At 44.0% G+C, this 26,844-nt stretch overlaps 1 protein-coding gene across 1 annotated transcript; it reads left to right on the forward strand.

Moving 5' to 3' along the window:
• Positions 1-26,527, forward strand: PI4K2A (phosphatidylinositol 4-kinase type 2 alpha). Its single transcript, XM_040255108.1, has 9 exons — positions 1-481; positions 8,052-8,252; positions 12,659-12,790; positions 13,166-13,319; positions 16,891-16,952; positions 18,889-18,988; positions 19,747-19,880; positions 20,357-20,416; positions 24,091-26,527. The coding sequence occupies exons 1-9, from the start codon at positions 47-49 to the stop codon at positions 24,250-24,252; spliced, it is 1,440 nt and encodes a 479-aa protein (XP_040111042.1). The 5' UTR covers positions 1-46; the 3' UTR covers positions 24,253-26,527.
• Positions 26,528-26,844: the final 317 nt, after the last annotated feature.

Consider the following 26,844-nt stretch of genomic DNA (forward strand, 5'->3'; position numbering starts at 1 on the left):
TCAGCTGTGTGGAGCGCACCGGGTCCCGGAGCCCGCGGCCTGAGGGATGGACGAGACGAGCCCACTCGTGTCCCCCGAGCGGGCGCAACCTCCGGACTATACCTTCCCGTCCGGCTCGAGCGCTCACTTTCCGCAGGTGCCAGGGGGCGCGGTCCGCGTGGCGGCGGCGGCCGGCCCGGTCCCCTCTCCGCCGGGCTCGCCAGGCCACGACCGGGAGCGGCAGCCACTGCTGGATCGGGCCCGGGGCGCGGCGGCCCAGGGTCAAACCCAAACCGTGGCGGCGCAGGCCCAAGCCCTGGCGGCCCAGGCCGCGGCAGCGGCGCACGCCGCGCAGGCCCACCGCGAGCGGAACGAGTTTCCGGAGGACCCGGAGTTCGAGGCGGTGGTGCGGCAGGCCGAGTTGGCGATCGAGCGTGGCATCTTCCCCGAGCGCATCTATCAGGGCTCCAGCGGCAGCTACTTCGTCAAGGACCTTCAGGGGGTGAGATCGGGCTGGGGACTGCGGCCGCCTGCTTCGGGGAGGGTGAACCTGTCCGGGGGAGTTTGAGGCTTCGCACAGTCAGAGGCAGAAAGGGGTTTTGAAAGGCTGCGAAAGGGGAAAACTACAGTGCGGAGCTTCGTGGGCAGGATTTTGGAATGCCCCTGAGAAGTGGAGATGGAGAAGCTTTGCGGAATGAAGAAATAAATCAGAACTTATTTGGTAGGGGAGGAGTAAGCGGAAAATGAAAAGAGGAAATTGACCAGATAGAGGCGAGGAGCCCTGCGGTGTGGTGGGGCAGTTGGCCTCTGGACAGAGACGTGCAGGGAGATGCTGCTTTCTAGTAGGTTCCTTAGCTTTAAACTACAGACGTTTGTTCAGCTACTTACTTACTGATTTGAGCTTTGAGCCCGTCCTTTCTTTTTGGACCGAATCAGTGTCGTCACTGTTCATCCAGGAGGACCGGTGACCTATCAGGGGCTCTGATGGTTCCCTTCCAGCCTTCTCTGTTGTGGGGATGTCTTCTGCACCGACCCAGGTCTCCTATTGACAGACGTTGCTGATTGAGTGGACTCATCAGTTTCATCTGTCCTGGTTATTGCTCACTTCTGAGATACTGTTCAAATCCTTTTTTATTGTTCCTCAGTTTAGAGTGTAAAGTTTGAGAAACATGGGACTGTCAGTTACCTTTACTTTCACTTCTCATCCAGGACTAGTGTTTATCTCACCTTTAGTTTGTCCCTTGTATGTGTTTAAAGGGGGATGAGGATGGGATGGGACATGGAGTGAGGAAGGCAGCTGAAAAGAGACATTTATTCTTTTGATTAGGGTTTCCGTGGTGGCTCAGTGGTAGAGAATCTGCCTGCCAATGCAGGGGACTCAGGTTCCATCCCTGACTTCCAGGAAGATCCCCTGGAGAAGGAAATGGCAAGCTACTTCAGTATTCTTGCCTGGAGAGTCCGGTGGACAGAAGAGCCTGATGGGCTACAGTCCATAGAGTTGCAAAAGAATCAGACACAACTTAGCGACTAAACAGCCCACCAACAGATCAAACTAGAGGTGTATTTGAAATATCAGTGAGTCAAAAAATTTTTCAAGTCTTCTATGTTAATGTTCTCAGGTGGACCAGAATGACTTACTGGAAAAATATACTATTGTTATTAAAATGATGGAGATCAGAGTTCCCTCACATTTTCCCTGCATCTCTCTTATGTGAACTCTTGAAATTGGTGGTGTGCTCTTTTGACAGGAGTGCTGAATGGCCAGGACGCACTGTGACTTGTAGCTCTTGGTTAGGTTCCTGTTGGATCCAGTTGTTCTCCCAGATGTTATCCTGGAATTATCACCAAGAACCAGAGAGCATTCCCACCATCAACTCAGTTAACATAAACGAGATGGGAAAAAAGCTTTGAGAGTAAAGTTTTTCCAAATCTCTCAGATAAGGGAGTAATGAGTTAAATCAAAAGCTCAAACAGGAACCATCACTTCTAGAAGAAAAAAAAGATAGGGTGTCCTTGGGTTTAAATGTTAGGGAAATGTTCATCATTTTTTATTTAGGAACCAGACTGAACTCTAAGATATGAATGGTTTTTATTTTGTTGCCAGCTTGTTGGCTGAAGGGGCTAAGATTATCTTTGTTAGGTACAACAGCAGGTGGAAGATTTTTGTTTTTCTTTCGTGACTCTGTTACAGCTGCACTGTAACACTGGAAATGTGTTGGGTAAGCAGAGAAGTGATCTGATGCTCTGACAGGTGGGAGTAATGTGATCTCTCAGTTCTACCTGGCAGGTAAAGTACTATCACCTTAGTACATAGGCCATGGAGAATAGCAGACTATGGATGTGTTTCTTGGTCATTTGCAGGATCTCAGTCTCCCAAATTTCCTGGCCACTGTCCTTTCTTAGAGGGGAAGTCAAAATACATATGACCAAGCAAAACTTATTAGTGTAACCATTCTGTTCCCACTGAGGAAAATGTGGTTCAGAGCAGAGGATCACTTCCTAAATGCTGTGGGGGGTTATACTAGACCACAAACTAACTATAGTTAGTTTTTTCATCTTTAGCCCTGCTCCAAATGTGTTTATTTATTTTATTTAGAAATACTTAGATAGTATTTACTGTATGCCAGGTACTCTTAATGTGCTTTACAGGCCTTCCCCGATGGCTCAGCGGTAGAGAATCCGCCTGCAATGCAGGAGACTCGGGTTTGATCCCTGGGCCGGGAAGATCCCCTAGAGGAAGAAATGGCAACCCACTCCAGTATTCTTGCCTGCAATGTCCCATGGACAGAGAAGCTTGACAGGCTGTCGTCCATGTGGTCGCAAAGAGTCAGACACTACTGAGTGACTGAGCACACACACAGATAAAAATAATACATTAAAAGAATAAAGTGCTTTACAAATAATAATTCACTTAATACTTGTAACACCTTCTGAGTTAGGTACTGTCATTGTCCCCACAGATGATGTCTCTGAGACACACAGTACAGCTAATTTGCCCAGAGTCTCAAAGCTATTAAATGGAAGGCAGGTTTCAGACCCAGGCAGACTGGCGCCAGAGTTCACGCTTCTAACTACCATGTCCTGCTACCTCAGAGTTAGTCATCTGAATCTCTGGTTTCTCTTTTCAGGTACCGTATTGGTTAGGACTAAATTTGGCTGTGTGTGACAGAAAATTTTAAATAATAATAACTTGAATAAAAGTACATTTGACTCTCGTGAAAGAAGTCTCCAGACTGCTTGGAGCTGACATGGCATTTTCCTTTATCGGGGAGACGGTATGAACAGTATGCATCCATTCGTCCAGGTGGTCAGCCATCCCTAGCATGTGGCTTCCACTTCGTGAGCCAAGATGGATCCTCAGACTAGACATCTTGTCTGCTTTTCAGCCAGCTGGAAGAAGGAGAGGGGAGAAAGAGAATGCCCTCTTCCTGTAAGACATTTCCTAGAAGTTGGCACTAGACTGTTCTCCTTACATTCCATTGTCCAGAACTGAGCTTCAATAGTGACTGGGAACTGTAGTCTTTATTTTGTCCAGCTAAAAATCAGGGACCTGTGCCCAAGGAAGAAGAGGGAACAGAGATTGGGGGAACCAGCGGTTTCTGCCACAGGTACTTTTGGAGCTGGACAATCTGAAAGGTTCTTGAAGATAACAGCCCTGATTTCATTTCCCGGTTGAGAGTGGTTTCTTCTCAGAATGAGCAAGTATGGACCTGAAATAGCAAGATGGAAAAGCTGGATCAGAAGTCATGGTAGAATGCTCAGGTTACCCTCCTCACCTACATCCTTGTGTTTCAGGTCTCAGGCTGCTCACCAAAGTATTTTTTGAGCATTTTCTGTTTTGAGTGGCTAGTAATACTAAGCATTCATATTGCCAAATCATAGAACAGCATATGACTGACTAGTTTATTAGGACAAATAAATGAGATTCCACATATGAAAGCCCCTGGCCTAATTCCTGGTGCTTAGCAGCAGTTCAGAGTGTTTTGCTGCTTTTTTAAGTTACATGCTGACTGACCCCTGGATTAGGCTTTCTTGGATACATGGCATTGAATAAAACAAAAAATAGTGTAATTCTAAAAGGAGCCATTCCTATTTAGAATAGTAATTCATTAGACAATTCTAAGTGGTATTTGCAAAACAGTTTCCTAGATACTTCTCACATGTTCTAGGAGCTTGGCCTTATATCAGTAATTTTCAGCCTTTTAAAAATACTTTCCTCACCAAGAGTTAGTCTTGAAAATAGTACAGTATGATTTTCCATTTTTCAAATATAAATTTATATTGTAATATTGAATGTGTTTCTTCCAACCACCTGTGTCTTCCAGGAAATTTTGATGTCCTTACATTTGGTTGAGAACGATACTAAGAGCCAAATAAAGAATAAGGATCTCAGAGTAACTTTTTTTTAAAATGAGTTTATTTATTTATTTGGCTGTGCTAGGTCTTTGCTGCTGCACAGGCTTGTCTCTAGTTGTGGGGAATGGGGGCTGCTCTTCACTGCAGTGCTCAGGCTTCTCATCGTGACGGCTTCTCTTGGTGCAGAGCACGGGTTCTAGGGCTAGGGTTCTGTAGTTGTAGCACGTGGGGTCCAGAGCACAGGCTTGGTGGTTGTAGAGCATGGGCTTAGTTGCTCTGAAGCACGTAGAATCTTCCCAGACCAGGGATCGAATCCATTGTTTCCTGCATTGGCAGGCAGGTTCTTTACCACTGAGCTACCAGGGAAGCCCCCAAGAGTAACTTTTTTATTACTAAAATGTTAAGATGCAGTCATGTTTATATATCATACATAGATGTAGTTTGGAGATTTTTAAGCATCATCAGCACACCATCTTTTATAGGGAGCTGTCCCAAGCCACAAGTTATAATCGATGAGGCAGGTTGGGTTGATAGCAGTAAACAGGAAAATAAATACAGGCTGAATCTCCTTTATTACATTCTATTTGGATCCCATCTTCTTTCAGGGTGTCACATATTTGGAGTAGTCCATCCCTCTCTTTTGTAAGAGTTAACATGTAAATCAGGCTTCTCTGCCTCAATAGTTAAGTCGAAAAGTGCTGTTTCCATCCAGCCTCTACAGAATATAGACTTACCTTTTTCACTCTCATTTCCTTATGAGTGTATAGCAGAGATTTCAAGGGGTTGCATGATGTGTGATATTGAAACAGACTGAATATTAAAGATGTGAGAATACAGTTTTCTTCTACTGAGCTAAACATTAGAGATTTGCAAAAATGTAAAACAATACCAGTCTTCTCACTAAAAATTGTTTTTTAAAATATAGTTATTTTTCAAAAAAAACATGTCACATATGTTAACATGTAATTGGCCTGTTTTTATGATTGAGTGAGTGAAGTCGCTCAGTTGTGTCCGACTCTTTGCGACCCCATGGACTGTAGCCTATCAGGCTCCTCTGTCCATGGGATTTTCCAGGCAAGAGTGCTGGAGTGGATTGCCAGTTTTGACATTTTAGTTTTAAGTTCTAATAACAGCAAATATAGATTTTACCCATGTAAACAAAAGCTTTGGGGGTCTTTAATAGTTTTTAAAAGTTTAAAGGAATCCTGAAACCAGAAAGTTTGAGAACCATCCACTTTGTATTTACCAAACTTAAAAAAAAAAAAAAAACTTATTTTATGTTATTTCTGCATATTTCACTGTATACTATGAGTGATGTGCTTGAGTTGTCTTAGATTTTAGTATAGCCTAGTACACTGCTCCTTGGAGCTGCTGGATAGATACAGAAAACCCTTTGGGTTTCAGGTTTCAGTAATGGTTTGTGGGTCTGGCCCGAGCCAAGCCCCTTGCCTCCTTGTGCACTGCTGTTTTTACCCTGAACTTCATGCATTACTGCTCCTCGAGGTACCTGCACGCTAACCCCTTCGTTAAAAGGGATTTTAGTAAGTGGATGTTAAGGGAGGGTGTTTTTTAAAATACTGACATCAAACTGAAGCTTTCTCCTACGTGTAAAAAGAAATTGAAAGTTTATTAAAGAAGAGAGAGAATATGGTAAAATGAATTAGGCAGTATTTTTTTCTTTCTCAACCAAATAATGGTGGGTGGTTTTAGAGTTTGTTTTCTATGAATTAGGAGAATATTCTTGAGTCTTCAGTAACATAGTTGATTATGTGAAGTTAACTTTAGCTTTGGAAATTAGGCCAGACGCTGCTTTATGTGTCTCTCTAGGAAACCCACAGAGTGCCGATACGCTGTATTTCGCCAACTAGGTGAACTGAAGCAACGCTTAGTCCTCAAAGGGACTTGTCCCCCTTCTGTCTGAATGATCTTCTGTTCCTCCATCCTTCCCGCCCCCACTATCCCCCTGTTTGTGCATGCCAGACATTATTATTTAATGAAACCCTTGTTACACTGAGAGAATCATGATGACTAATGCTTTTAGAGTTGATGAAATGCTTTCTGATTGTCCTTATGCTGGAAGGAAATTGAGAAGTTTGAGAGGCTGGTCTATAAATGATGCTTGGCTGCAATCTTGGCCTTCAAGTTCTGCTCTTTTTTTGGCTGAGGGATCATGCGGCTTGAGGGATCTTAGGAACAGGAATCGAACCTGTGCTTCCTGCAGTGGAAGTTTGGAGTCCTAACCACTGGACCATCAGGGAATTCCCAAGTTCTGCTTTCTTTAAGTGGAAGTATTTAAGCCTCAGTCCTGGTATTTTTCAGCTCCGCTAATAGTCTTGGTTTCCCTTTCACTGGGGACCAGCTTGCTGAACTCCACATTGTACTTCAGTGAACTGACTGGTGGGTTCTGGGATGGGCCTCAAGTTGTCCTGTGGTTTCACTGCCCAGGTTCCAGAGAGTTCCAGTGGAGTCAAAAGTCATTCTCTGCGAGCTGAGCCAGTTACTACTACTGCTGCTGTGTGAGATTCAGAGCCCAGGGTTCCAGGGGTGTGGCGACAGAGAGGAAGATTGCCAAAACAGGCCTCTTCCTAGCCACTTTGGATAATAATGTAATTCTGAATGAACATATGCATTTGACTTTTCCCGGTGAAGAAGTTTATCTTTAAGAATCAATTGATTTCTTTTGTACTTCTTTTCTCTTGCCTTCTTGCAAGGCTTCTTGAAGGGACTGGCCTCAAGATTGACCAGTTATTGTTTCAGACATATGCCTAGCCAGTTCCTAATATGAGTACTTACATAATGCAGGCAGATGGATGTATGGTTTTTGCTGTGACTGGCCGTTCAGGAAATGACACCCACAGGAAAATGTCTTATGACCCAGACTAGCTTGAGTTGGCTGTGGGCTGAGGGGAGAGGGAGAGTCATATGATATTAAGATGAATCACTTGAATAGCATATTTACTTTACTTTTCTTCCTTTGAAAGTACCAGTTTGGGGACTGGCGGGAATGAGATGAATATGAAACAACCTAAGGGGGCTGACTGGCTTGTGGAAGAAAGCCTTCAGGAGGGAAGGCCTTTGTTTCTAGATTGCAGCAGCGTCCCACATGTCTGAGGATCTTTGAGAATTAAGTTATTGTCTGATAGAGAAGGTGGATCTTAATCTTTGTGGCCTCTCATGTCCTGGTCTCTTGCCTATGAGAATTACTTAAAAGAACCCATACTAACCAGGTAGCAGACTCTTTTTCCTGCTGTGATTTTTCTCTTCCATTGCTTACTTAATTTGTCATTCCTAAACTTGTTATTTTAAGATGGGTGGGGGTAGCAAGGCTGATAGAGGAAGTCAGCCATTGATAAAAGAATTTTCTTAACCTCATTCCATGATACCTTACCGATTTCCTTTCAGTTGATACTTTCCTTAACTGATGCGGAGCAACAGTGAGTATTAATAATGTACCTAAGAAGTTGGGGTTTGATGGTGTTAAAATCTGTTGTGCCATCGGTACCAGATTGGCATCTTCTCTGGCCACAGCCCTTTCTGGCAGCGTTATTCTCAGCTGCGCACATGCAGTGGTGTCTTCCCTTCAAGGGAAGTGTCTTAACTGTACATAGGGATTGTCTGCCTGTGCCCTCTCATTTCCTTCTAGAGTCTTGCTGACCTGGTCTGTGAGCCACTGGCATGAACTTGCCTTTAACACCCTGTTCCTTTTGTCTCTATAGAAGATCATCGCTGTTTTCAAACCCAAAAATGAAGAGCCATATGGGCAACTTAATCCTAAGTGGACCAAGTGGCTGCAGAAGCTGTGCTGCCCCTGCTGCTTTGGCCGTGACTGCCTTGTCCTCAACCAGGGCTACCTCTCAGAGGCGGGGGCCAGCCTGGTGGACCAAAAACTGGAGCTCAACATTGTACCCCGCACAAAGGTCAGTGACCTGTCTTCCGGATGCCTTTCTGCCTGGCCAGAGTTTTCCTGGGCCTAAGCCCACGTTAGTGGGACTGCTAGATCCATTGAAGGGCTATTATTTGTACCCTGAGTCTAGGGTTCTTGGCCTTGATCATCTGATGAAAGCTGTCCTGAGAAGGATACACATAAATTTTTTGCATACAATTTCAGGAGGTTCCCTTCTGATACACATTTATGGGCTCCCTGGGGCTTTGGATCCCAGGTAACCCCAAGCTGGTTAGAAACCTACCTACTTTTGTAGCTCACTCTGAGATTTCTGAGCCAGGATTTAAACACAGTCTACAATGGACTAGCTGATTGTCAGCTAAGCACTAATACAAGGTCTGGCAAATAGGACTCTAGGGTTGGCTGAGGGTTAGTGTAAAGGTCTGGCCTGAACACCTACAGGAAACTGACAAGGAATTCTCCTCACCCATCTTTATGCTATGGAATTCTGGTGCTTGTCTGAACAGTACAAAATTGGGTTCCCAGATCTAGGCAAATGCACACTTAGAATGGATTTGTACATACCTTAAATGTGTTACAGACTTAGCTCAAGTTCTAATGCAGGATCTGGACCATACCTCCCACCCACTTCAAAAACATGTTTAAATATAGAATTGATTGTAACAGTTTCAGAAAGTTTACTGATACTGGGTTAAGAACCACTCTGCTACAGGGTGTCTCATGAAACCTTCCACAGGTTCTGAGGCGAAGATACCTTCTGGTCTGCATATGAACATCTAAGGACACGTCATCACCCATTTAGTGTACAACTCCCTGATTTAGTAACAACTTAAGGCAGAACTCTGGTCTGATGCCCTATGGCTGCAGGGCCATCTTTGTATCTCTCTCTGGGTCTTAATCTTCTTTGAAAATTGGATATAAGCTATAAGTTTTGTTCCCACAAAAAATATACATATTTGCAATTACTGTATATAATTTCAAGAGGATGGTTCATGGACCAGTTGAAATCTACCCTTTGACCCATAGGAACTAGATTAAAAACACCCTGTTTGAGGTATTCTTTGCAAGTTTAGATAGCAGACTGTGGGCAAAGAGCCTAATCAGCAGACAGAACCTTCCCTTCAAATCTTTTTTTTCCTGTTTTCCCAGGGTATGTTACAAGAAAATGTGATAGTTGTGGATGTTTAACTATGTTTGCTCCTTTGCCAAAAAACTTCAAATAAGCCAACTAGTTTGTAAGGAAGTAGAAATCAGGGAAAACTTCTTGAAATTTCCTTCTCTCATTCTCGGCACTTAGCAAAATACTATACTTCTAGTAAGTGTTCCTTAAGTACCAGCTGAATCAGTGAATAGATATCAAACCATGAAAAAAGAACAGTAACAGAGATCCCCCAACCTCAGGCCAATGGAGTGAATGTTTGATATATTTGATTGTAGTTCCCGGCTTGTAGCTCCCATCTGACATCTAAGTCACGGCCTGGCCTTGTGTAGCGCACTCCTTCCCTTCGAGCTTTCATTCTGTCTGTGTACATAGAGTGAAACAGCACACTGAACATCTTATATGATGATGAATGCTCCTAAGATCTCCTGCCTAACCTGAAATCCTCCCACCAGGCCCCTCCTAGACTCTAGAAATCCTAAGTACTTGTTGCTCATCACGCTGTAATCTCCTTGCTTTGCCGGGTAAGTAGCAGACCACCCAGGCCCCATGCCTGTGTGTTTTGCCTGTGCTTCTCAGTGCAGTGGCTAAGAATCAGGGATCAAGTTCAAATTCTGGTGCTGCAGCTCTTTACTGAGTAATCCTTGGGCAAGTGAGTTAAGCCACTCCCGCATTCTCTCCCTTTCAGCTTCCTCACTATAAAAATAGGGATATAAAGAGCTCCTCCTTGGACTTCCCTGGTGGCGCAGTGGATGGGAGTCCACCTGCCAGTGCAGGGGACATGGGTTTAATCCTTGGTCTAGGAAGGCTGCACATACTGCAGAGCAATTAAGCCCGTGTGCCACGACTTCTGAGCCTGCATTCTAGAGCCCGTAAGCCACCACTCCTGAACCTGTATTCCACAACTGCTGAAGCCCATGGGCCCTAGAGCCTGTGCTTTGCAACAAGAGAAGCCACTGCGATAAGAAGCCAGAGCTCTGAGAGGAAGAGTCGTCCTTACTCACTACAACTGGCTACTTGATAGGGTGGCCATTAATATTGCACAAGATAATCCACGTGGAGTATGTAGCCCAGCACCTGGCACTGTGTAAACACTCCCTACATTTTAGCCTGTGGTATTTTTATGACTATTCTAATCATTAATGCCACACCCCACAATCCTATTCTTCCCCATCTCTAGTCTTCCTCTTTCCCTATTAGAGAACCTTAATGAGGCCTGAAGATCTTTTGCATCAAAAAGTCAGCAACAAAAAATCTTGTCTTCCATGAGAATGAGATGAGGCAGAACTTTGCAAGCTTGACATACATTTGCAAGCTTAACATAACAGCTGCTGGAGAATAGTAAGAGGAGATCCCTCTCTTTCCTGCCTCCCCACCCTTGTGACAGGATTCTATCCAGTTGATCACAGTATCTGTCGCTATGGAGACGGGGCTTACAGTTGTGCTAGAGCTTCAAATAATAAGGCTCTAAGTCTCACTTGATCACTATCTCTGCTGTCTGTTCCTACAAGGTTTCAGGTTATGAGAGTTTCATTAGTCATAGGGAAAGAGTGGTTTGCTACAAAAATTGATCAAAAATAAATCTGATGAGGGAAAGTGTGGTATATGTCTTGAGAACAGGGTTTTCATCATAGAAACTGGCAAGATAGTCTTAAGAAACCCTTTTTTCCCATTTGTTCTTGTGATGATGTTTCCAGATTTGTAAGGTAGAAAGTGCTAACCTGTAATACATCTTGGCACATCTGTTTTAGGTACCCTATTAAAACTGGATGGATGGATGGATGGATGGATGGATGGGAGGAAGGGAATTACTTTATGCTATCTCTAAGGTTCAAGGGCAAAATTAGTTACTTGTAATGAATTTTACAAGGCTTAGGAAAAGAAAGAATTTTCTTATAAATTTTATTTTTGGTATTTATATACTAAAACTCAGTGCTATCTGAAAGAAGCTTGTAACTCATTCATTCATTCACTTAATAAAGAGGCATATGCCAGGCACTGTTTTGTACTCAGGATGCTAATGTAAATAAGGTGGTTCTCATCCACCCCACATTTCATTAGTTTTAAAAAACAAGTTAGATATGGATAATCATGAGACAATGTGGTTAAGTGTGATAATGGATGTCCAGATGGATTATGGATTATACTGGTATCTCTACAGTTTGACAATCAAGTGTAATATTGGTGGCCCATTAAAAAAATTTTTTTAAAGGTAATGCATGCATCTAGTGCAAAAATTAGAAAGCACAAGAGATTAAACAAACCCCCCACTCTCAGGGCTCAGCAGTCAGGCATTTGCGTGCAGTGCAGGAGACGCAGGAGACTTGGGTTTGATCCCTGGGTCAGGAAGGTCCCCTGGAGCAGGAAATGGCAACTCACTCCAGTAATCTCGCCTGGGAAATCTCGTAGACAGAAGAGCCTGGTGGGCTACAGTCCATGGAGTCACAAAGAGTTGGGCATGGCTAAGCACACCCACATACCTAAACAAAGAAGAGTAATCCAGCTTCTCTCCCATCCCTGTCTTCTAGCCACTTGATTTCCTTCCTCAGAGGCAGATGTTATTACTAGTTTCTTGCTTAGTATTCCAGATATAGTCTATATAAATACATAGCAATGAACTAAAAATTAAAACAAATTTTAATGTTTGTTTAATTTTTAAATGTAAATTATTGCACACAGTATAAAATTCAACAGGAAATAAAAAGGTATGGAATAAAGTGCAATTAATTTTTATTTGGAGAGAAAATAGATCCTGGACCATCTTCTCCTAACCCAGGAGCTAGCTGTAGTGTCAGTGTAATTCATTCTAGATGGTATAACAACCCCTGAATGGCAGTGGTTAACACGATAGGAGTTTATTTCTTGCTCACGTCAAGATCCATGCCAGTTAGGCAGTTCTCCTAGATCCATGTCATTTTATATAGCCACAAGAGATCTTGGATCCTTCCGTGATGTGGTTTTACCATCTCTGAGCCCTTCATTTCTTCCAGCTGCACAGATTGGGAAATGTGAACTAAAGATCATGGGAAATTTTAGGGGCCAGGCCTGAAAGTAATGTGCATACATCACTTTGCCAGCATTGCATTGGCCTGAACTAGTCACATACCGTCTGCTCCCAGTTAGAAGTGCTGAGAAATGCATCCTTTCCATACGCAGAAGAGGAACAGTACTGGTGAGCATCTAGCTATTATTCTTCGCCATACTGGTATAGTTCCTTAAACTTCAGTCTAACCTTGGTATCTCTTCTATTTCCATTGTAGGTAGTGTACCTGGCCAGTGAGACCTTCAACTATAGTGCCATTGACCGAGTGAAGTCCAGGGGCAAGCGGCTTGCGTTGGAGAAAGTGCCAAAAGTTGGACAGCGGTTTAACCGCATTGGGCTACCACCAAAGGTATAGACTGCACCTAGGTGGCTCATCAAAGATGGTGATTATAATGGCATAACCATCCAAGTGGTGAAATAAGGTGTCTGCAGGCCCACCTTTGGACACTTGAATAGCCTACCCTGAGGCACCAGTCTTATTCATTTCTGTCAAGGGCCTAAGGTTTGAGGAGTAATTCTCCAGAGAATGGAGACTATAACTTCCTTACTTTACTCCTCTGGACCATTTAACTGCGCCTTTTGAATTTGGATGAGAGCAATTACCGTCACAACCCTTTTCTAATATAAACTCTATAGGGCCTTAGTGGGTACCTGGCTTACTCCTGGGATCTTTGGACTTGGGCTGTAGGGAAATACTTCTTCTAGTCTTCCTTTTTGGTTGCAGGTTGGTTCATTCCAGCTCTTTGTTGAAAGCTACAAAGATGCAGACTACTGGCTACGGCGTTTTGAAGCGGAACCCCTTCCTGAGAACACTAACAGGCAGCTGCTCCTGCAGTTTGAGCGGTTGGTGGTCCTGGACTACATCATCCGCAACACTGGTGAGCAGCTGTGGGTGGTCCTGTGCTCTGTGCCTGGCTGTGAGGAGCCACAGGGCAGACATGGAGGCTTGCTTGCAGAGCTTGGTATCCAAGTACCCTGTCAGGATGAGTTTTTAATAAGACAGAAGGGTTATACACATTGGAGAGGGTGCTGAAAATACTTTTTTCTAGACCAGCTTTGTCTAGGCACATCGTGTGTAATTATCAGAGGCGGTGAGTACTTATGTTTCATCTTCACCTCTCTCCCAGTCTCATACAGAAGACACTTTGGCTCTTCTAAAGCAGTACAAAGAGTGCTCTCATCCTTGATCCCTAGTCATTCGTGGTAGCCTGGCCTAGTACAGGACAGTTTTGTCTTTAAACATCACATCTAAGTGGACTCATATCTTCCCAGGTGGCGCTAGTGGTAAAGAGCCTAAGAGGCCCTAGTTAGATCCCTGGGTCAGGAAGATCCCCTGGAGGAAAGCATGGCAACCCACTCCAGTGCCCTTGCCTGGAGAATCCCATGGACAGAGAAGCCTGTCAGGCTACAGTCCATGGGGTCTCAAAGAGTCGAACTCGACTGAAGCAACTTAGCATGCATGCATTCAAGTGGACTCATACAGTATTTTCATTCTGTGACTGGCTTAGTCACTTAGCATAATATCCTCAGAGTTCTTTCATATTGTAGGATGTGTCAGAATTTCTTTCCTTTTTAAGGTTGAATAATAGTCTATTGTGTGTATATGCCTCATTTCACTCATCCATTCATCTGTAGACAGTTGGATTGTTTCCACATTTTAGCTATTGTGAATAATTCTGCTGTGAACATGGGTGTACAGATATCTTTGAAACCCTGTTTTCAGTTCTTTTGAGTGTGTACCCAGAGGTAGAATTGCTATATCATATGGTAATTCTGTGTTTAGAATTTTTTGAGGAACCGCTATACTGTTTAAATGGCAACCCACTCCAGTACTCTTGCCTGGAAAATCCCATGGATGGAGGAGCGTGGTAGGCTACAGTCCATGGCATAGCAAAGAGTCGGACACGACTGAGCAACTTCACTTTCACTATACTGTTTTCCATAGTATGGAAAACATTTTACAGCTGCATCGTTTTACATTCCCAAGAGCAGTGCACAAGAGTTCCTGTTTTTCCACATTTTCACCATCATTTGTTATTTTCTGAGTCTATATATAAACATATATATATATATATGTAGTAGCCATCCTAATGCTAGTAGGTATGAGGTTGTATCTCATTGTAGTTTTGATTTGCATTTTGCTAATGACTAGTGCGAGATCCAGCCAGTCCATCCTAAAGGAGATCAGTCCTGGGTGATCAGGACTGATGTTGAAGCTGAAACTCTAATACTTTGGCCACCTGATGTGAAGAACGGACTCATTGGAAAGGACCCTGATGCTGGGAAGGATTGAGGGCAGGAGGAGAAGGGGATGACAGAGGATGAGATGGCTGGATGGCATCACCGACTTGATGGACATGGGTTTGAGTGGACTCCAGGAGTTGGTGATGGACAGGGAGGCCTGGCGTTTCTGTGGTTCATGGGGTCACAAAGAGTCAAACACAACTGAGCGACTGAACTGAACTGAATGACTAGTGATGTTGAACATCTTGCCGTGTGCTTTTCCCATACGTGCTAAGTCGCTTCACTTGTGTCCAACTCTCTGAGACTGTATGGACTGTAGCCTGCTGATGGTTGTCCCATCCTTGTCAAACTGTGTTTGATTATATATGCAAAGGTTTATTTCTGAACTCTGTAATCTAGTCCATTGGTCTGTGTCTGTGTCAATACTACACTGTTTGATTACTATAGTTTTGTAGTAAGTTTTGTAATAAGTTTGTAAGTTTTGGAGGAAATGTGATTCCTCCAGCTTTACTCTTTTTCTGGATTGTTTTGGCTCTTTGGCAGTCCCTTGAGATTTCATATGAATTTTAGGATAGGTTTTTCTGTTTCTGCAAAAAACATCATTGGGATTTTTATACAACTGCATTTAATCTCTAGATTAGTTCACCTTCAGTAGTACTGCTGTCTTAACAGTATTAAATCTTCCAATCTGTGAACATGGGATATCTTACCTTTTATTTATGTCTCTATAATTTCTTTTAGCAATATTGTATAGTGTTCATTATACAAGTCTTTTACATCCTTAGTAAACTAATTCCTAAGTGTTTTATTCTTTTTGATGATATTATAAATGGGTTTGTTTCTTAATTTCCATTTTGAATTGTTCATTGTTATTGAATAGAAATGCAGCTGATTTCTGTGGTTGACTTGGTATCCTGATCCTGACTTTTGCTGAGTTTATTTATTAGATCTAACAGTTTTTTGTAGAATCTTTAGGGTTTTCTGCATAAGAACATATCACCTATAGAGATAATTTTACCTTTTCATTTCCAGATGTGGATGCTTTTTTTCTTTTCTTGCATAATTGCTCTGTTCTTTCAGTGCTCTGTTGAATAGAAGTGGTAATATTGGGCACTTTTCCTTTGCACTAGATCTTAAAGGAAGAACTTTTAGTCTTTCACTATTGAATATGATGTTTGGTCTGGATTTCTTATATGACTTTTATTATTTTGAGGTACTAGTCTGGTGGTGACAAATTTTCTGTTTTATTTGTCTGAAATTGTCTTTACTTCAGCTTCATTTTTGAAGGATATTTTTACTGTACATAGAATTTGAGATTGGCAATTATTTTCTCTCAGCAGTATTTAAAAAACATTTCATTAATCTTCTTGCTCCCATGGCTTCTGTGGAGAAGGAAGTTGTCCATATGGTAACTGTATTTTTCATTTCCTGAATTTCTGTTTGATTCTTTTTTGTAGATGATTGTTTTCTGCTGATACTCTTATTTCTTAAGCGTATTAAGGGTTTTATCTTGAACACTTCAGAGCTTATATCTTTATTTGGGGCCCCTGTAGATTTACTTGAATTTTCTGTTGTTTTCGTGTCATCTTGTCTCTGTGTAGACCTTGTTATTTTTAAGTGTCAGATATTGTATATCAAAGACTGTAGAATTATTTGGAGGTTAAGGATGTTGATATCAGTCCTGTCTGGAAGAAGATGTTTGCCTCTGGCAAGCTACTGGGGTCATCAGAAGCCTAGGATCACATTAATTTTAGGTATTGAGAAGAAATTCTGCTTACTTCCAAGGTGTTAGCCCTTTAGGTTTCAATGCAGAGCGTGGATGACTACCAGGGTTTCCTCCTCCTTGCCAGTCACCAGGCCATAGTTTTGTCTCCCTAGCTCCTTGGGGCTGTTAGCACACTGTTCTACCTCTCAGCCTCGTAACCACCTCTTCCCAAATCAGCAGCAGGTGCTGTAAGAAAAAAGAAGCCACAAAGGGTGGACTCCCCTCTCTGGAGTCTTTTTCTCCCAGATCATGACAGTCTAATTCTTAAGGGCCTTATAAAATCTCCAGTGCCTTCAAGAAATTTTAAAACATTTTGTCCATTTCTTATAGTTGTTCTTAATAGTATGATTGGTTTCCATGTGTCAGAATGTCTAATTCACCACTACTGAATGTGAAAATCGCCCCAGTTTTGTCTACTAACTTCATATTTCTGTTCACAGATCGAGGCAATGACAACTGGCTGATCAAATACGATTGTCCAATGGATAGTTCTAACTCTCGGGTAAGTGGTTAATCTGTATCTTTTTAAGGAGAGGATGAGGTGGGGTATATGCATGATATGGAAGCACATAATAGTGTGCTATTTAGGTCACGTAAGGTCAGAGGAATCAGGATAGCACATGCCTTTAAAATTGAGGCTAATATTTGGCAGTCGTTGTTCAGTTGCTAAGTCATGTCTGACTCTCTGCAACCCTGTGGACTGTAGCCAACCAGGCTTCCCTGCCCTTCACTGTCTCCTGTAGTTTGCTCAAACTCATGTCCATTGAGTCCATGATGGCATCCAACCATCTCATCCTCTGTCACTTCAATATGATTTTATAAGGAATATCCTGCTGATTGATGTTAATAGAGATAGAATGAAGAAAAGTTCAAATAAATTTGGAATCTGTTGCATACTTTGTGCCTTCTTTGAAGATTCACATAGTATGGAAGCATAGTAAAGGTCTGAGAAATAATGCATCAGTGCACCTGTGTGATTGCATTTGGCCTGGTGATTTCTAAACCTTTGACCATGGAATACTTTTCTCACAAGACTACAGTTCCACAGAATGTGAGTTTAGAAAAAGCTGCTTCCTACAACTTTCTTTACGCTCTCATTGCTTTTCTATTCCACCACACTTCCCCTGTGCATTTTAAAAAATTATCAGGAAGGCTACCAGGAGAAGGAGAGTAAGATTGACTTTTATTCTTTTTAGTGTTTTTTTCCCCCTTCCAGTTTTATTGAGATATAATTGATATATAACACTGTGCAAGTTTAAGATGTGCATTGTGATGATCTGATACACATATATACTGCAAAATGCTTCCCACAGTCGGGTCAGTGGTTCTCAAATTCTGTACATCGGAACCATCTGACGAGCTTATTAAAAACAGTATGGATTCTATAAGCCTCTCCTCCATTAGATCTCGGGTAACACTGAGGATCCCACACTTCTAGTAAGGCATCCCAGAGGATTCTGGTACAGGTATCCTGAGCCCACCTGCCCGGTTCTGTGGTGGCACTGTTTAACCTGGGCACGGAGCCAAATACACAGTCCTGGGAGGGTCTGACACGCGCTGTCCCAGGCAGCCTCTTCCACTGTCTCTGCACTCAGCTCTCGTCCTTTTCCTCTTAATCAGTGAAGCCGAGGAACAGATTCCGTTGTGCAAATGCAACCAGCTGTTATCATCCACAGTTCTAGTATCTTGCTGGAAAATGTCACCACCAGTGAAGTGGCTGCTGAGTCAGGGTCCACATGAAAGGACCTTGACTGACTTATAACTGATTTTTCTTCCTTTTTTTTTAATGGGCTTCCGAGGTAGCTCAGCTGGTAAAGAATCCACCTACAATGCAGGAGACCCCACATCAATTCCTGGGTTGGGAAGTTCCCCTGGAGAAGGGATGGGCTACCCACTCCAGTATTTTTGGTTTTCCCTGGTGGCTCAGACAGTAAAGAATCCACCTGCAGTGTGGAAGACCTGGGTTCAATCCCTGGGTTGGGAAGATTCCCTGGAGGAGGGCATGGCAACCCACTCCAGTATTCTTGCCTAGAGGATCCCATGGACAGAGGAGCCTGGCAGACTACAGTCCATAGGGTCACAAAGAGTCAGACACAACTTTTTGTCCTTTCTTTAGACTCAGGGTTCTCATTGCCTTTCCCTGTAAGGAATGGCTCATAGTTCTCTTTTGTTACTGTCATTTCCTGTGTTACCAAGGACTGTGACAACTTTTGAGGAAGTGTACTTTTTCTAAGAAGAGAAAGGGACTCTGAGAACCTTGAATTAGCCAAATCAAAGTGCCATAAATATATTAAGTCCAGGTAACAATTTGGAAACCGGTTCAGAGATTGAGTAAGGACCGGCGCCTGAGCTGGTTGAGATGGGAACCTTTGCTTCTACTGTAAAGTGCTGGAGGAAGGTGGGGCTCCCTAAGTATTCAGTCTTCCCTTGCTCTTCAGGACACAGACTGGGTGGTGGTGAAGGAGCCTGTTATCAAGGTGGCGGCCATAGATAATGGGCTGGCTTTCCCTTTGAAGCATCCTGACTCCTGGAGGGCATGTAAGTCTCAAGACCACTATGGTCTGGCTCTTTTCTTGCTCTTTCTCAGTGTTCTTATCTGTGCAATGAAGAGAATAATACCTCTATCACAAGATTGTTCTAAGGACTAATGCAATAATGCAGGTCAGCACCTGAGCACAATGGCTGGCACACAGCAACTACTCAGCAGTGTAAACTGTTAGTATCCTTTTTCCCATACATTATTCCCATCAGAAGCTCAGAGCTGAGTTTTCACATCTCTACGTTGCATTTTTCTTAGTCTTTCTGAAGACTGTCTTATCATAATTTATTCGATTTGTGTTTCTAAATATAAGCTGCTTTTCCTGTTCTGTCTTTCTTGTCGACATCCTGGAAACCAACCCTGGCCCCATTATAACTGAGAAACCTTTAAAAAGAGAGAGATACAAGTAGGGGGTTACTAATCCCTTTACAGTACTTGTCTGTCTTTTGAGAAGGAGCATCTCAATGTTTCAGTGGCAAGTATTGATAATTGCTTCTAGATAGGCTTGCATCTTGAAAAGTCATATAACGTCTGGGAACTAGCACAGGCTCAGGGATTAGACAGACTTGGGTTTGAATCCCGGTTTCTCCACTTAACTGTTTAACCTTTAGGGTTAGCAACCCCTGTAACTTTAATTTTCTGTTGTATTTAAAATAAGAGGGATATCCAACTTTACCTGTGCTCTGATAGGTAGAGGACATAGATGGACAGGGACTTTTTCAACACCAGCTTTGATTTTGACTTTTCCTCTTTTCAGATCCTTTTTATTGGGCCTGGTTGCCCCAGGCAAAAATCCCGTTCTCTCAGGAGATTAAAGATCTGATTCTTCCAAAGATATCAGACCCTAACTTCGTCAAGGACTTGGAGGAGGATCTGTATGAACTCTTCAAGGTTAGCCCTGGGAACCTTAGCCTTAAAACCATAGGGAAGAAAGAATTCCAGCGGTTTTCCTAATTTGTCCTGATACAAGCCAAGATAGAATGGAAACATCCTCTGGCTTGTGTTAGCCAGTGGAGAGCAAGGTTTTCTCCCTGTGGACAGCAAGACCTAGTTTGGATTGGTGTGAAAACAGTTGGCAGCTGGGCTGAGTCACACTGGTTTGTGTCCTGTGTATCACGCGGCTGCAGTGTGTCTACAGAGCTCTCATTCTCAAATGGAGCCCCAGAGCCTGGAGTTCTTCAGAGTTAATCATGAAACTGAGGACAAGATGGTTACTTGTTCTCTGTTTTGCCATCTGTGAAACAGGGAGTCATCGGGGTTGGGGTGAACATCACTAAGCCTCCTGAGGGTTTTCTAGTTGCGGGAGGAAAATGGGTTCTTCTGAGGCATTCATGCAGGTTGTATCTCCTTCTGCCCTTCTTTTGCAGAAAGATCCTGGTTTCGATAGGGGCCAGTTCCATAAGCAGATTGCTGTCATGCGGGGGCAGGTAAGGCTGGGACATCCTCCTGGTGTCATCCCCAGGGTCTCTCTGAGAGGGTCATATGCTCATGTCGAGTGAGTGTGTAAAGGTCGTATCTCACACCCATTTTAGTCTGTGCCATCTATGCTTGTGACTCTGTCTTAACACCTGAGAGGAAAGGTAGCCATCCCAGATCTCCCACCTCTTCCATGGTATCAGGCATTTGGTGAAGCACCTCCTATGTGCTTGGTTCTGTGCCACTTGCTTGGTAGTTCATTGGTGGATTTAGCTGGTGGTCTGGGTCCTCAGGTTGCTCAAGGCAGCGGTAACCCCTGGTGATTAAGAGCTAGGCTCTGGAGTCAGACTGGTGCTTCACCACTCCCCAGCACCATGGCCTTGGGCAGGAGCTTCTGCTTCCTTTTTATAGAGCAGGACAGTTACCATACTTTGCAGAGTTGGTCAGAGAATCACATAAGATTATGTGTACCAAGTGTTTAGTAAAAACCATGCCTGGCACATGGTAAGCACTCAGATGCTGGTCATGGTTATAATTTTTGTTGTTATAGTTACAAGCCACATTATTTCTTCTTTCTCCCCTTCATCTTCAAAGAGAACCAAGGAAACCACCAAGGCATTGTTGATCTTCCATAGCAGAGCAAAGAACAGCTTGAAAATTGCCTAAAAGCTCGAGGACACTGACATTCTGCGTATCACTTTGAAGTCTTAAAGACAGCTGGAATAGCCTAGCAGTTAGGGCACAAACTGGTCAGGGTGCGTGATTTGAAGCCTGACTTTGCCATTTATTAGCTGTGAGGTCTCAGTCGAGTTGCTTAATCTCTCCTCCTTTTAGTTTCTCTACCTGTAACATGGGATTAATAACAGCACCTATCTCATAAGGTTATTATGAGATCAGTGATTGAAAACAGTTGGAGTAGTGCTGGTATATTGAAGTATTCAATATGGGTTAGCTATTTTACTAGGGTTTTGTATACAGCTTCTCACATCTTTGAAGGACAGGAAGCTTTTCTCAGTCATAATTATCCAGTTACCCTCTTTCCTCCATTTAGCAAAAGGCTTCTGATGAGGGCAACTCTTGAGCTTACCAAACCTGTTTTCTCTAGAAATGGGACAGACAGAGGATTTAATAGCTGTAGTTATTAGAGCTGCCTGAATACCATAATATGGTCTTCCTACATTTCCCAAATAATGTAAAGGCCCAGATAGGCTGGCAGAATTGTTAGAAATCTTAAAAGCCACGTGGGTGTGCTCTGGCATTGTGAAACTCAGCGTAAAGGAGCAAACTTCTCTAGTTTGTGTAGATTGCACCTCTGTCCCTGTTGCACTGCCTTCTCTAACCCCTTCCCAGTCTCTTGCAAACATAGCAACTTTCCTCTCATTCTGTTTAGTTAAGGCCATTATCTAGAGTGGCAAAAGGCAGAGGGGCAGGGGTTGAGAGAGAGCCATTTTAGCTTTCTTTCCATCATGGGCTCTTAATGTCCTTTGAGAGCGGATGGCATTTTACGACCTAGAGTGCCTACCTCTGAAACTGTCAGGATGAGTCATGGGTGAGTGTCTAGCTCCTCCTCCTAGCCCATGGGTGAAAGGAATGCACCACCTTCTGTCTCCCTGAGCCGCAGTCATGGAGTGGACTGTACAGTGGCCTGGAGCCCAAGGGGAAGAATGAGGAACCTGGAGAGATGGATTCAGGTGATAGAGTTGTTACTCACCACAAAGGTTTCTAACCAGACGTTAGATAAAGAATGCAGGGTCTGAGGGAAAGCTTCTTTGATAACATCTTCAAAGACAGTATTTCTTTTTTGGCATTATGTACCTGCTATAAATTTTTCTTCAACTTTTAAATTAGGAACATTTCAAACCTCAGTAAAATTGAAAGAAGGGAGTCATCTAGACTCACCAGTCGTTACATTTAATTAGCCACGTTTGCTTTATCTCATATCGCTAAATGTTATCTATCTGAATATTATCTATACATCTGCATAATTTTATCTCTTTTATAATTTGTCTCTCTCCCTAGATAGATGATTTTGTTTGTTTGCATTTGGCCAAATCTTTTGGAAGTAAGTTGTTGACAGTTTGACGTTTTACCCCAAGGACTTAAATGTTCTTGAAAAGTGGCTTCTAACCCGAAGACCCAGCCAGAGAGGTAGTAAAATCCTGTGTCATAAGCTGGATGGTCTCCTGCATGGTCCACTCTGATTCCGGTTGAACCTCCTCTTAGTTCTCTGCCCTAATCTTGTACTCAGGGCTCTTTGAAGCAGTGTAGGGTGCTGACAAATACCCAGACAATGAAGTTAAAAAGGAACTCATTACCGGTAGGACCCACTTGTGACCTCTGTTCCAGGTGAACCTCTGCCTCTTTGAGGGTAGCCTTTGTAGGCCAAGGATCGTTATGGCTCAAGGCGTGTGTGTCTATGTGATTGGGGGCAGCCGCCCAGCCATCCTCTGACCTGGCTGTGAAAATCTTCAGCATCCGGTGGTTCAAAGGCTATGGTGGGACCACTTCAGCTTTTGTTCTTTCCTACCAGAGAAGATACACGGTGGCGGCTGATTGTGTCAGGGGAAAGAAATGTGTCCCTCTGTTCACATGTCTGAAATGTCTGTAAAATACAGACACAGATTTGTGAGGAGCCAAACATGCTGTGGTATCCTGGAGCAGAAAAAGAACGGAACTGGAAAGGCTAGTGAAATCCGAGTCAAGTCTGGAGTGTGGTTGATACTAATGTTCCAGTGTTGATTTCTTAGTAAAGGTACCATGGTTATAGAAGGTGATCAGATTAGGAGAACTTGGGTAAATGGTACGTATCTTTGTAACTTTTCTGTCGGTATAAAATTATTCTAAAGTAAAAGTGTATTTAAAACAAAGATGTCAGCATGAGAGGTAGAGTTCAACTGAAATGGCTTTTATTTTTTAAATACACAGTCTTTGTAGGACAGTCAGAAAATAAGGATAGACTAAAATCACTCTATCTCTAGGTCACCTTTCTTGACCCAAAAATAATCACTGCCAACCTTTAAGACCTGTTTCCCTCTGTAGATAAGAAAATAGGATTTTAGAAAATAAAGGTGGGGGTCACACTAATACTGGTTCCTTATCTCCTTTCTTTTCTGTCCAAGACATTGTGATCAGTTTTCCATGCCCGCAGAATATGTTTTTTAATTGCTTGTTTCTAATCCCTTAGATTATTAACTGATCCTATACTCTCGGACATTTGTATAATTTTCAGTTATAAACAATACTGCACTGTATAGATTGAAACTTAAGTGTTTTGTGCATGTCAATGATTGTTCCCTTAATCCTTAAAAATGAAGTTGCTGAGTCAGAGGGCTTGTCCACTTTTAAGCCTTTATGGTCCACTTGCCTTTCTGAAAAACAGTCCCATGATCTGAATACTCCCCAACTCTGAGTCAATATCTTCTTCTGTATCTTTATTAACTAGACAGGCGAAAGAGGAGGTATTTGTTTTCCTTTGTATTTTTTTAAAAGGTAGAGAGGTTTCCATTTTCTGCGTATTGCCCTCTTACATTCTTGTTTTAGTAAATAGCCTGTCGGTACAGTTTTCCATTGGTGTATGGTCTGTTTTTGCACTGATTTATAGGAGCACTCTGCCTGCGGGTCTCCCTTCGGAGGCAGACCAGGATGCCTAGGCACTGCTCTCACTGATCTCATTTCCCCCCTGCAGATCCTAAATCTGACCCAGGCCCTGAAAGACAACAAGTGTCCCCTGCACCTCGTCCAGATGCCACCTGTGATTGTTGAGACGGCACGTTCCCACCAGCGATCTTCTAGCGAGTCCTACACACAGAGCTTTCAGAGTCGGAAGCCCTTCTTTTCTTGGTGGTAGCCCCAGAGGCAGACAAAGGCATATTGTCTGAGACTTGGGCTGGGAGGAAGCCTGGGGAGCGGGTTGCAAGAAAGCCAGAGAAGCCGGTGGAGATCAGTGCTCTTAAGAGCCCTCCCTCTCTGCTCACCACTCCCTCCGAGCTTTCCCAGGCCCCGGGAGAAGCATGAGCAGAGGGACAGAGGTGCTGTGGGCCCTCCTGAGCGCTGGGGAGGGCTGGCGCTCCATGCAAGCCGTCCAGATAGGGGGAAAGGAGCATCTCCTGGGGGCAGGCTGGGAAAGTCCCTTCCTTCCTGGACACCCTGCTCTGTTGCTATTCCTTGTTATATTCTGCATCAGAAAAAATACAAATACAAATGTCAGTGCTAGTAGCAAAACCCAGGTAGAATCCCAGACCCTCTCATGGCAAAACCTCTGATCCAGACCTAAATGTGCACGGACCCAAACATCCGGGTGTCTCACAGTTCCTTACTGTGCAGACCAAGGCAGCTGGGGGACTCGCAGTGCCGGGACAGAGAGAAGCCCCTTCGCTTTTGTGTCTTGCCAAGTCTTCTTTCCGTCTTCCTCCCACCAGTGCAGTAGGTTGGCTCCAGAAACGATTTTCACAGTGAGGGGACAACTGCTCTGGGACTCCCAGCAGATCTACAGCGATTGTCTAGGTCACCTCTGCTCCCTTCCCCGCTGGGGACCCAGCCCCTCTAGGCCAGGACTGTAGGCTGCTTTCCACTCAGGCAAAGACAGGAGGGAGGCAGTGACCTCCCCAGCATGGGAACAGGATCCATACCACTAAGTAGATGCTGGAAGCTGTGATGTTCTGTGGGTGGGCTTACCCCTGTCTTGCTCCCCTAGTCCTTGGCCCTGGCCAGAGACGACAGACTTTCCCAGTCTACTGATTTGTTCCTGTTGTTTTTGATTTTTTTCTCAACTCTTTTGACTTGATAGGTTCGGTTCTGGGTTCTGGAGTGGCTCTCGGTGAGGGTTCTAGGGTGGGTCTAGTTCATGAGAGGACAGGATATTAAGTCCTTGGGTTTTGTTTGTGTGGTACCATTGCTGCTGGATGGAGGCAATGAGACTTGTATTCTGCCTCCTAATTAGCAGCTTCCCTTTGCTCCCTGACTTCTTGTTCCAGGCCAATTTTTCTATGGCTTCTCGAGAAAGGTGGGGCCCTAAGGAGAGAGGTGTCCCCACTGTCCCCAGTGCCTGCCCAGCCCAGTGTGCATCTTCTTGCTTCCCTGTCTCTTTCCGCTCAGCTCTCCCCCTTACCAGCTGTCCGAGCCCTTTCTACACCAAAGCAAAGAATGGCCTCAGTGGGGAGTACAGAGGGTGCCACCCATGGCTATGGGGCAGCCCTGGACGGTTCAAGTTTCTGGCACCCTGCGATTGGTCAATCAGCCTTGGAAAGAAACTATCTTGAAGGTTTGAAAACCAACCAAAGAAAAGGAGTGGGGACTGTTGCCGTGTGCCCTCTGCTTGCCTAGCTCCCGCTATTGCAGGAAGCGGAGTGGAGGTGTGCAGCCCTCTTGTCAGCTGGGCCAGGCTGGTCCCCTTCCAGTACAGCCCCCAGGAGCCAGCTTAACCCTGGGCTTCCACCCCGCCAACAGAAGAGTCTCTGGAGCTGGGTGTGCATGCCCTGTGGACAGAGGCGCTGCTCCCCACCTGCCCCAGCCCTGACAATCCCATTGAGCTGACCTGGACTTTGGCCTTGGGGGCCATGTTTGTGAGAACTTGGGAGCAGCAGGGCTCCCAGAGGCCGGAGGAGACCAGGGTATATTTAGCTCTCCACAGACATCTGTTTATAAACGTGTTGTTGAATTGCCCCACCTGGGGTGGAGAGGGCCTGAGCGGTCTAAAGGGCTGGTTGCTTCCCCCACTGAGCAGATCTGCACATTGCCCTCACCCAGACCAGCTCTGGGATGTAAAGGAAATTGGGTCCAATGTAAGAGGGAGCTGGTCCCAGTCCTGGCAGGTGAAAGTACGGGGCATCCTTTCCTGGCCCACATCTGTTCTCCTGGAAGCCTGTACTCAGGTTGCCTTGAATGTGGACTTTGGGAGAGCCTGGGCCCTGAGTGCCAGGGCAGGCTTTTGGGTGGCCCTCATGGAGCTGCCCGGCCCAGCCCTCTGCCAGCCATCGGCCCATCTCCCAGTGTCAGGGAGTGGAGGCTGGGCTGTGAGAGTGCCGCTGCCTCTGTATTGTTCTTCTAATGCACTGTAGAAATTGTATATGTAATGTATTTAAATCAATGCAAATGTATGAATAACAAGTCCAATTCCGACCTTTTTTGTCTAGCTTTCTTTGGTGGAAAGAAGACCAGGTAGGATGCCTTTTTAAGGGCAGAGAACCCTGTGTTGCCATGGAGTTGCTGAGATATGGCTCTTGAATCTGTTTTCCTCTAGTTGAGGAAGGTACAGGTTCTCATTTCCCAAAATATTGTTTTAACCCGCTTGACACCAACACCTGACCTGAACCTACATTGATTGATGCAAAGCTGTTTATAATCATCATGTATCTTTCTTACCGTGACTATTTCTTTCAGAAATATTAGTGTTTTGTTTTGAGATGTTCCTCTGATAGGGATTTTACAGTTTTTGCCATGT

The sequence above is a fragment of the Oryx dammah genome, unplaced genomic scaffold, assembly GCF_014754425.2.
Source record: "Oryx dammah isolate SB20612 unplaced genomic scaffold, SCBI_Odam_1.1 HiC_scaffold_14, whole genome shotgun sequence".
Classification (NCBI taxonomy): Eukaryota; Metazoa; Chordata; class Mammalia; order Artiodactyla; family Bovidae; genus Oryx; species Oryx dammah.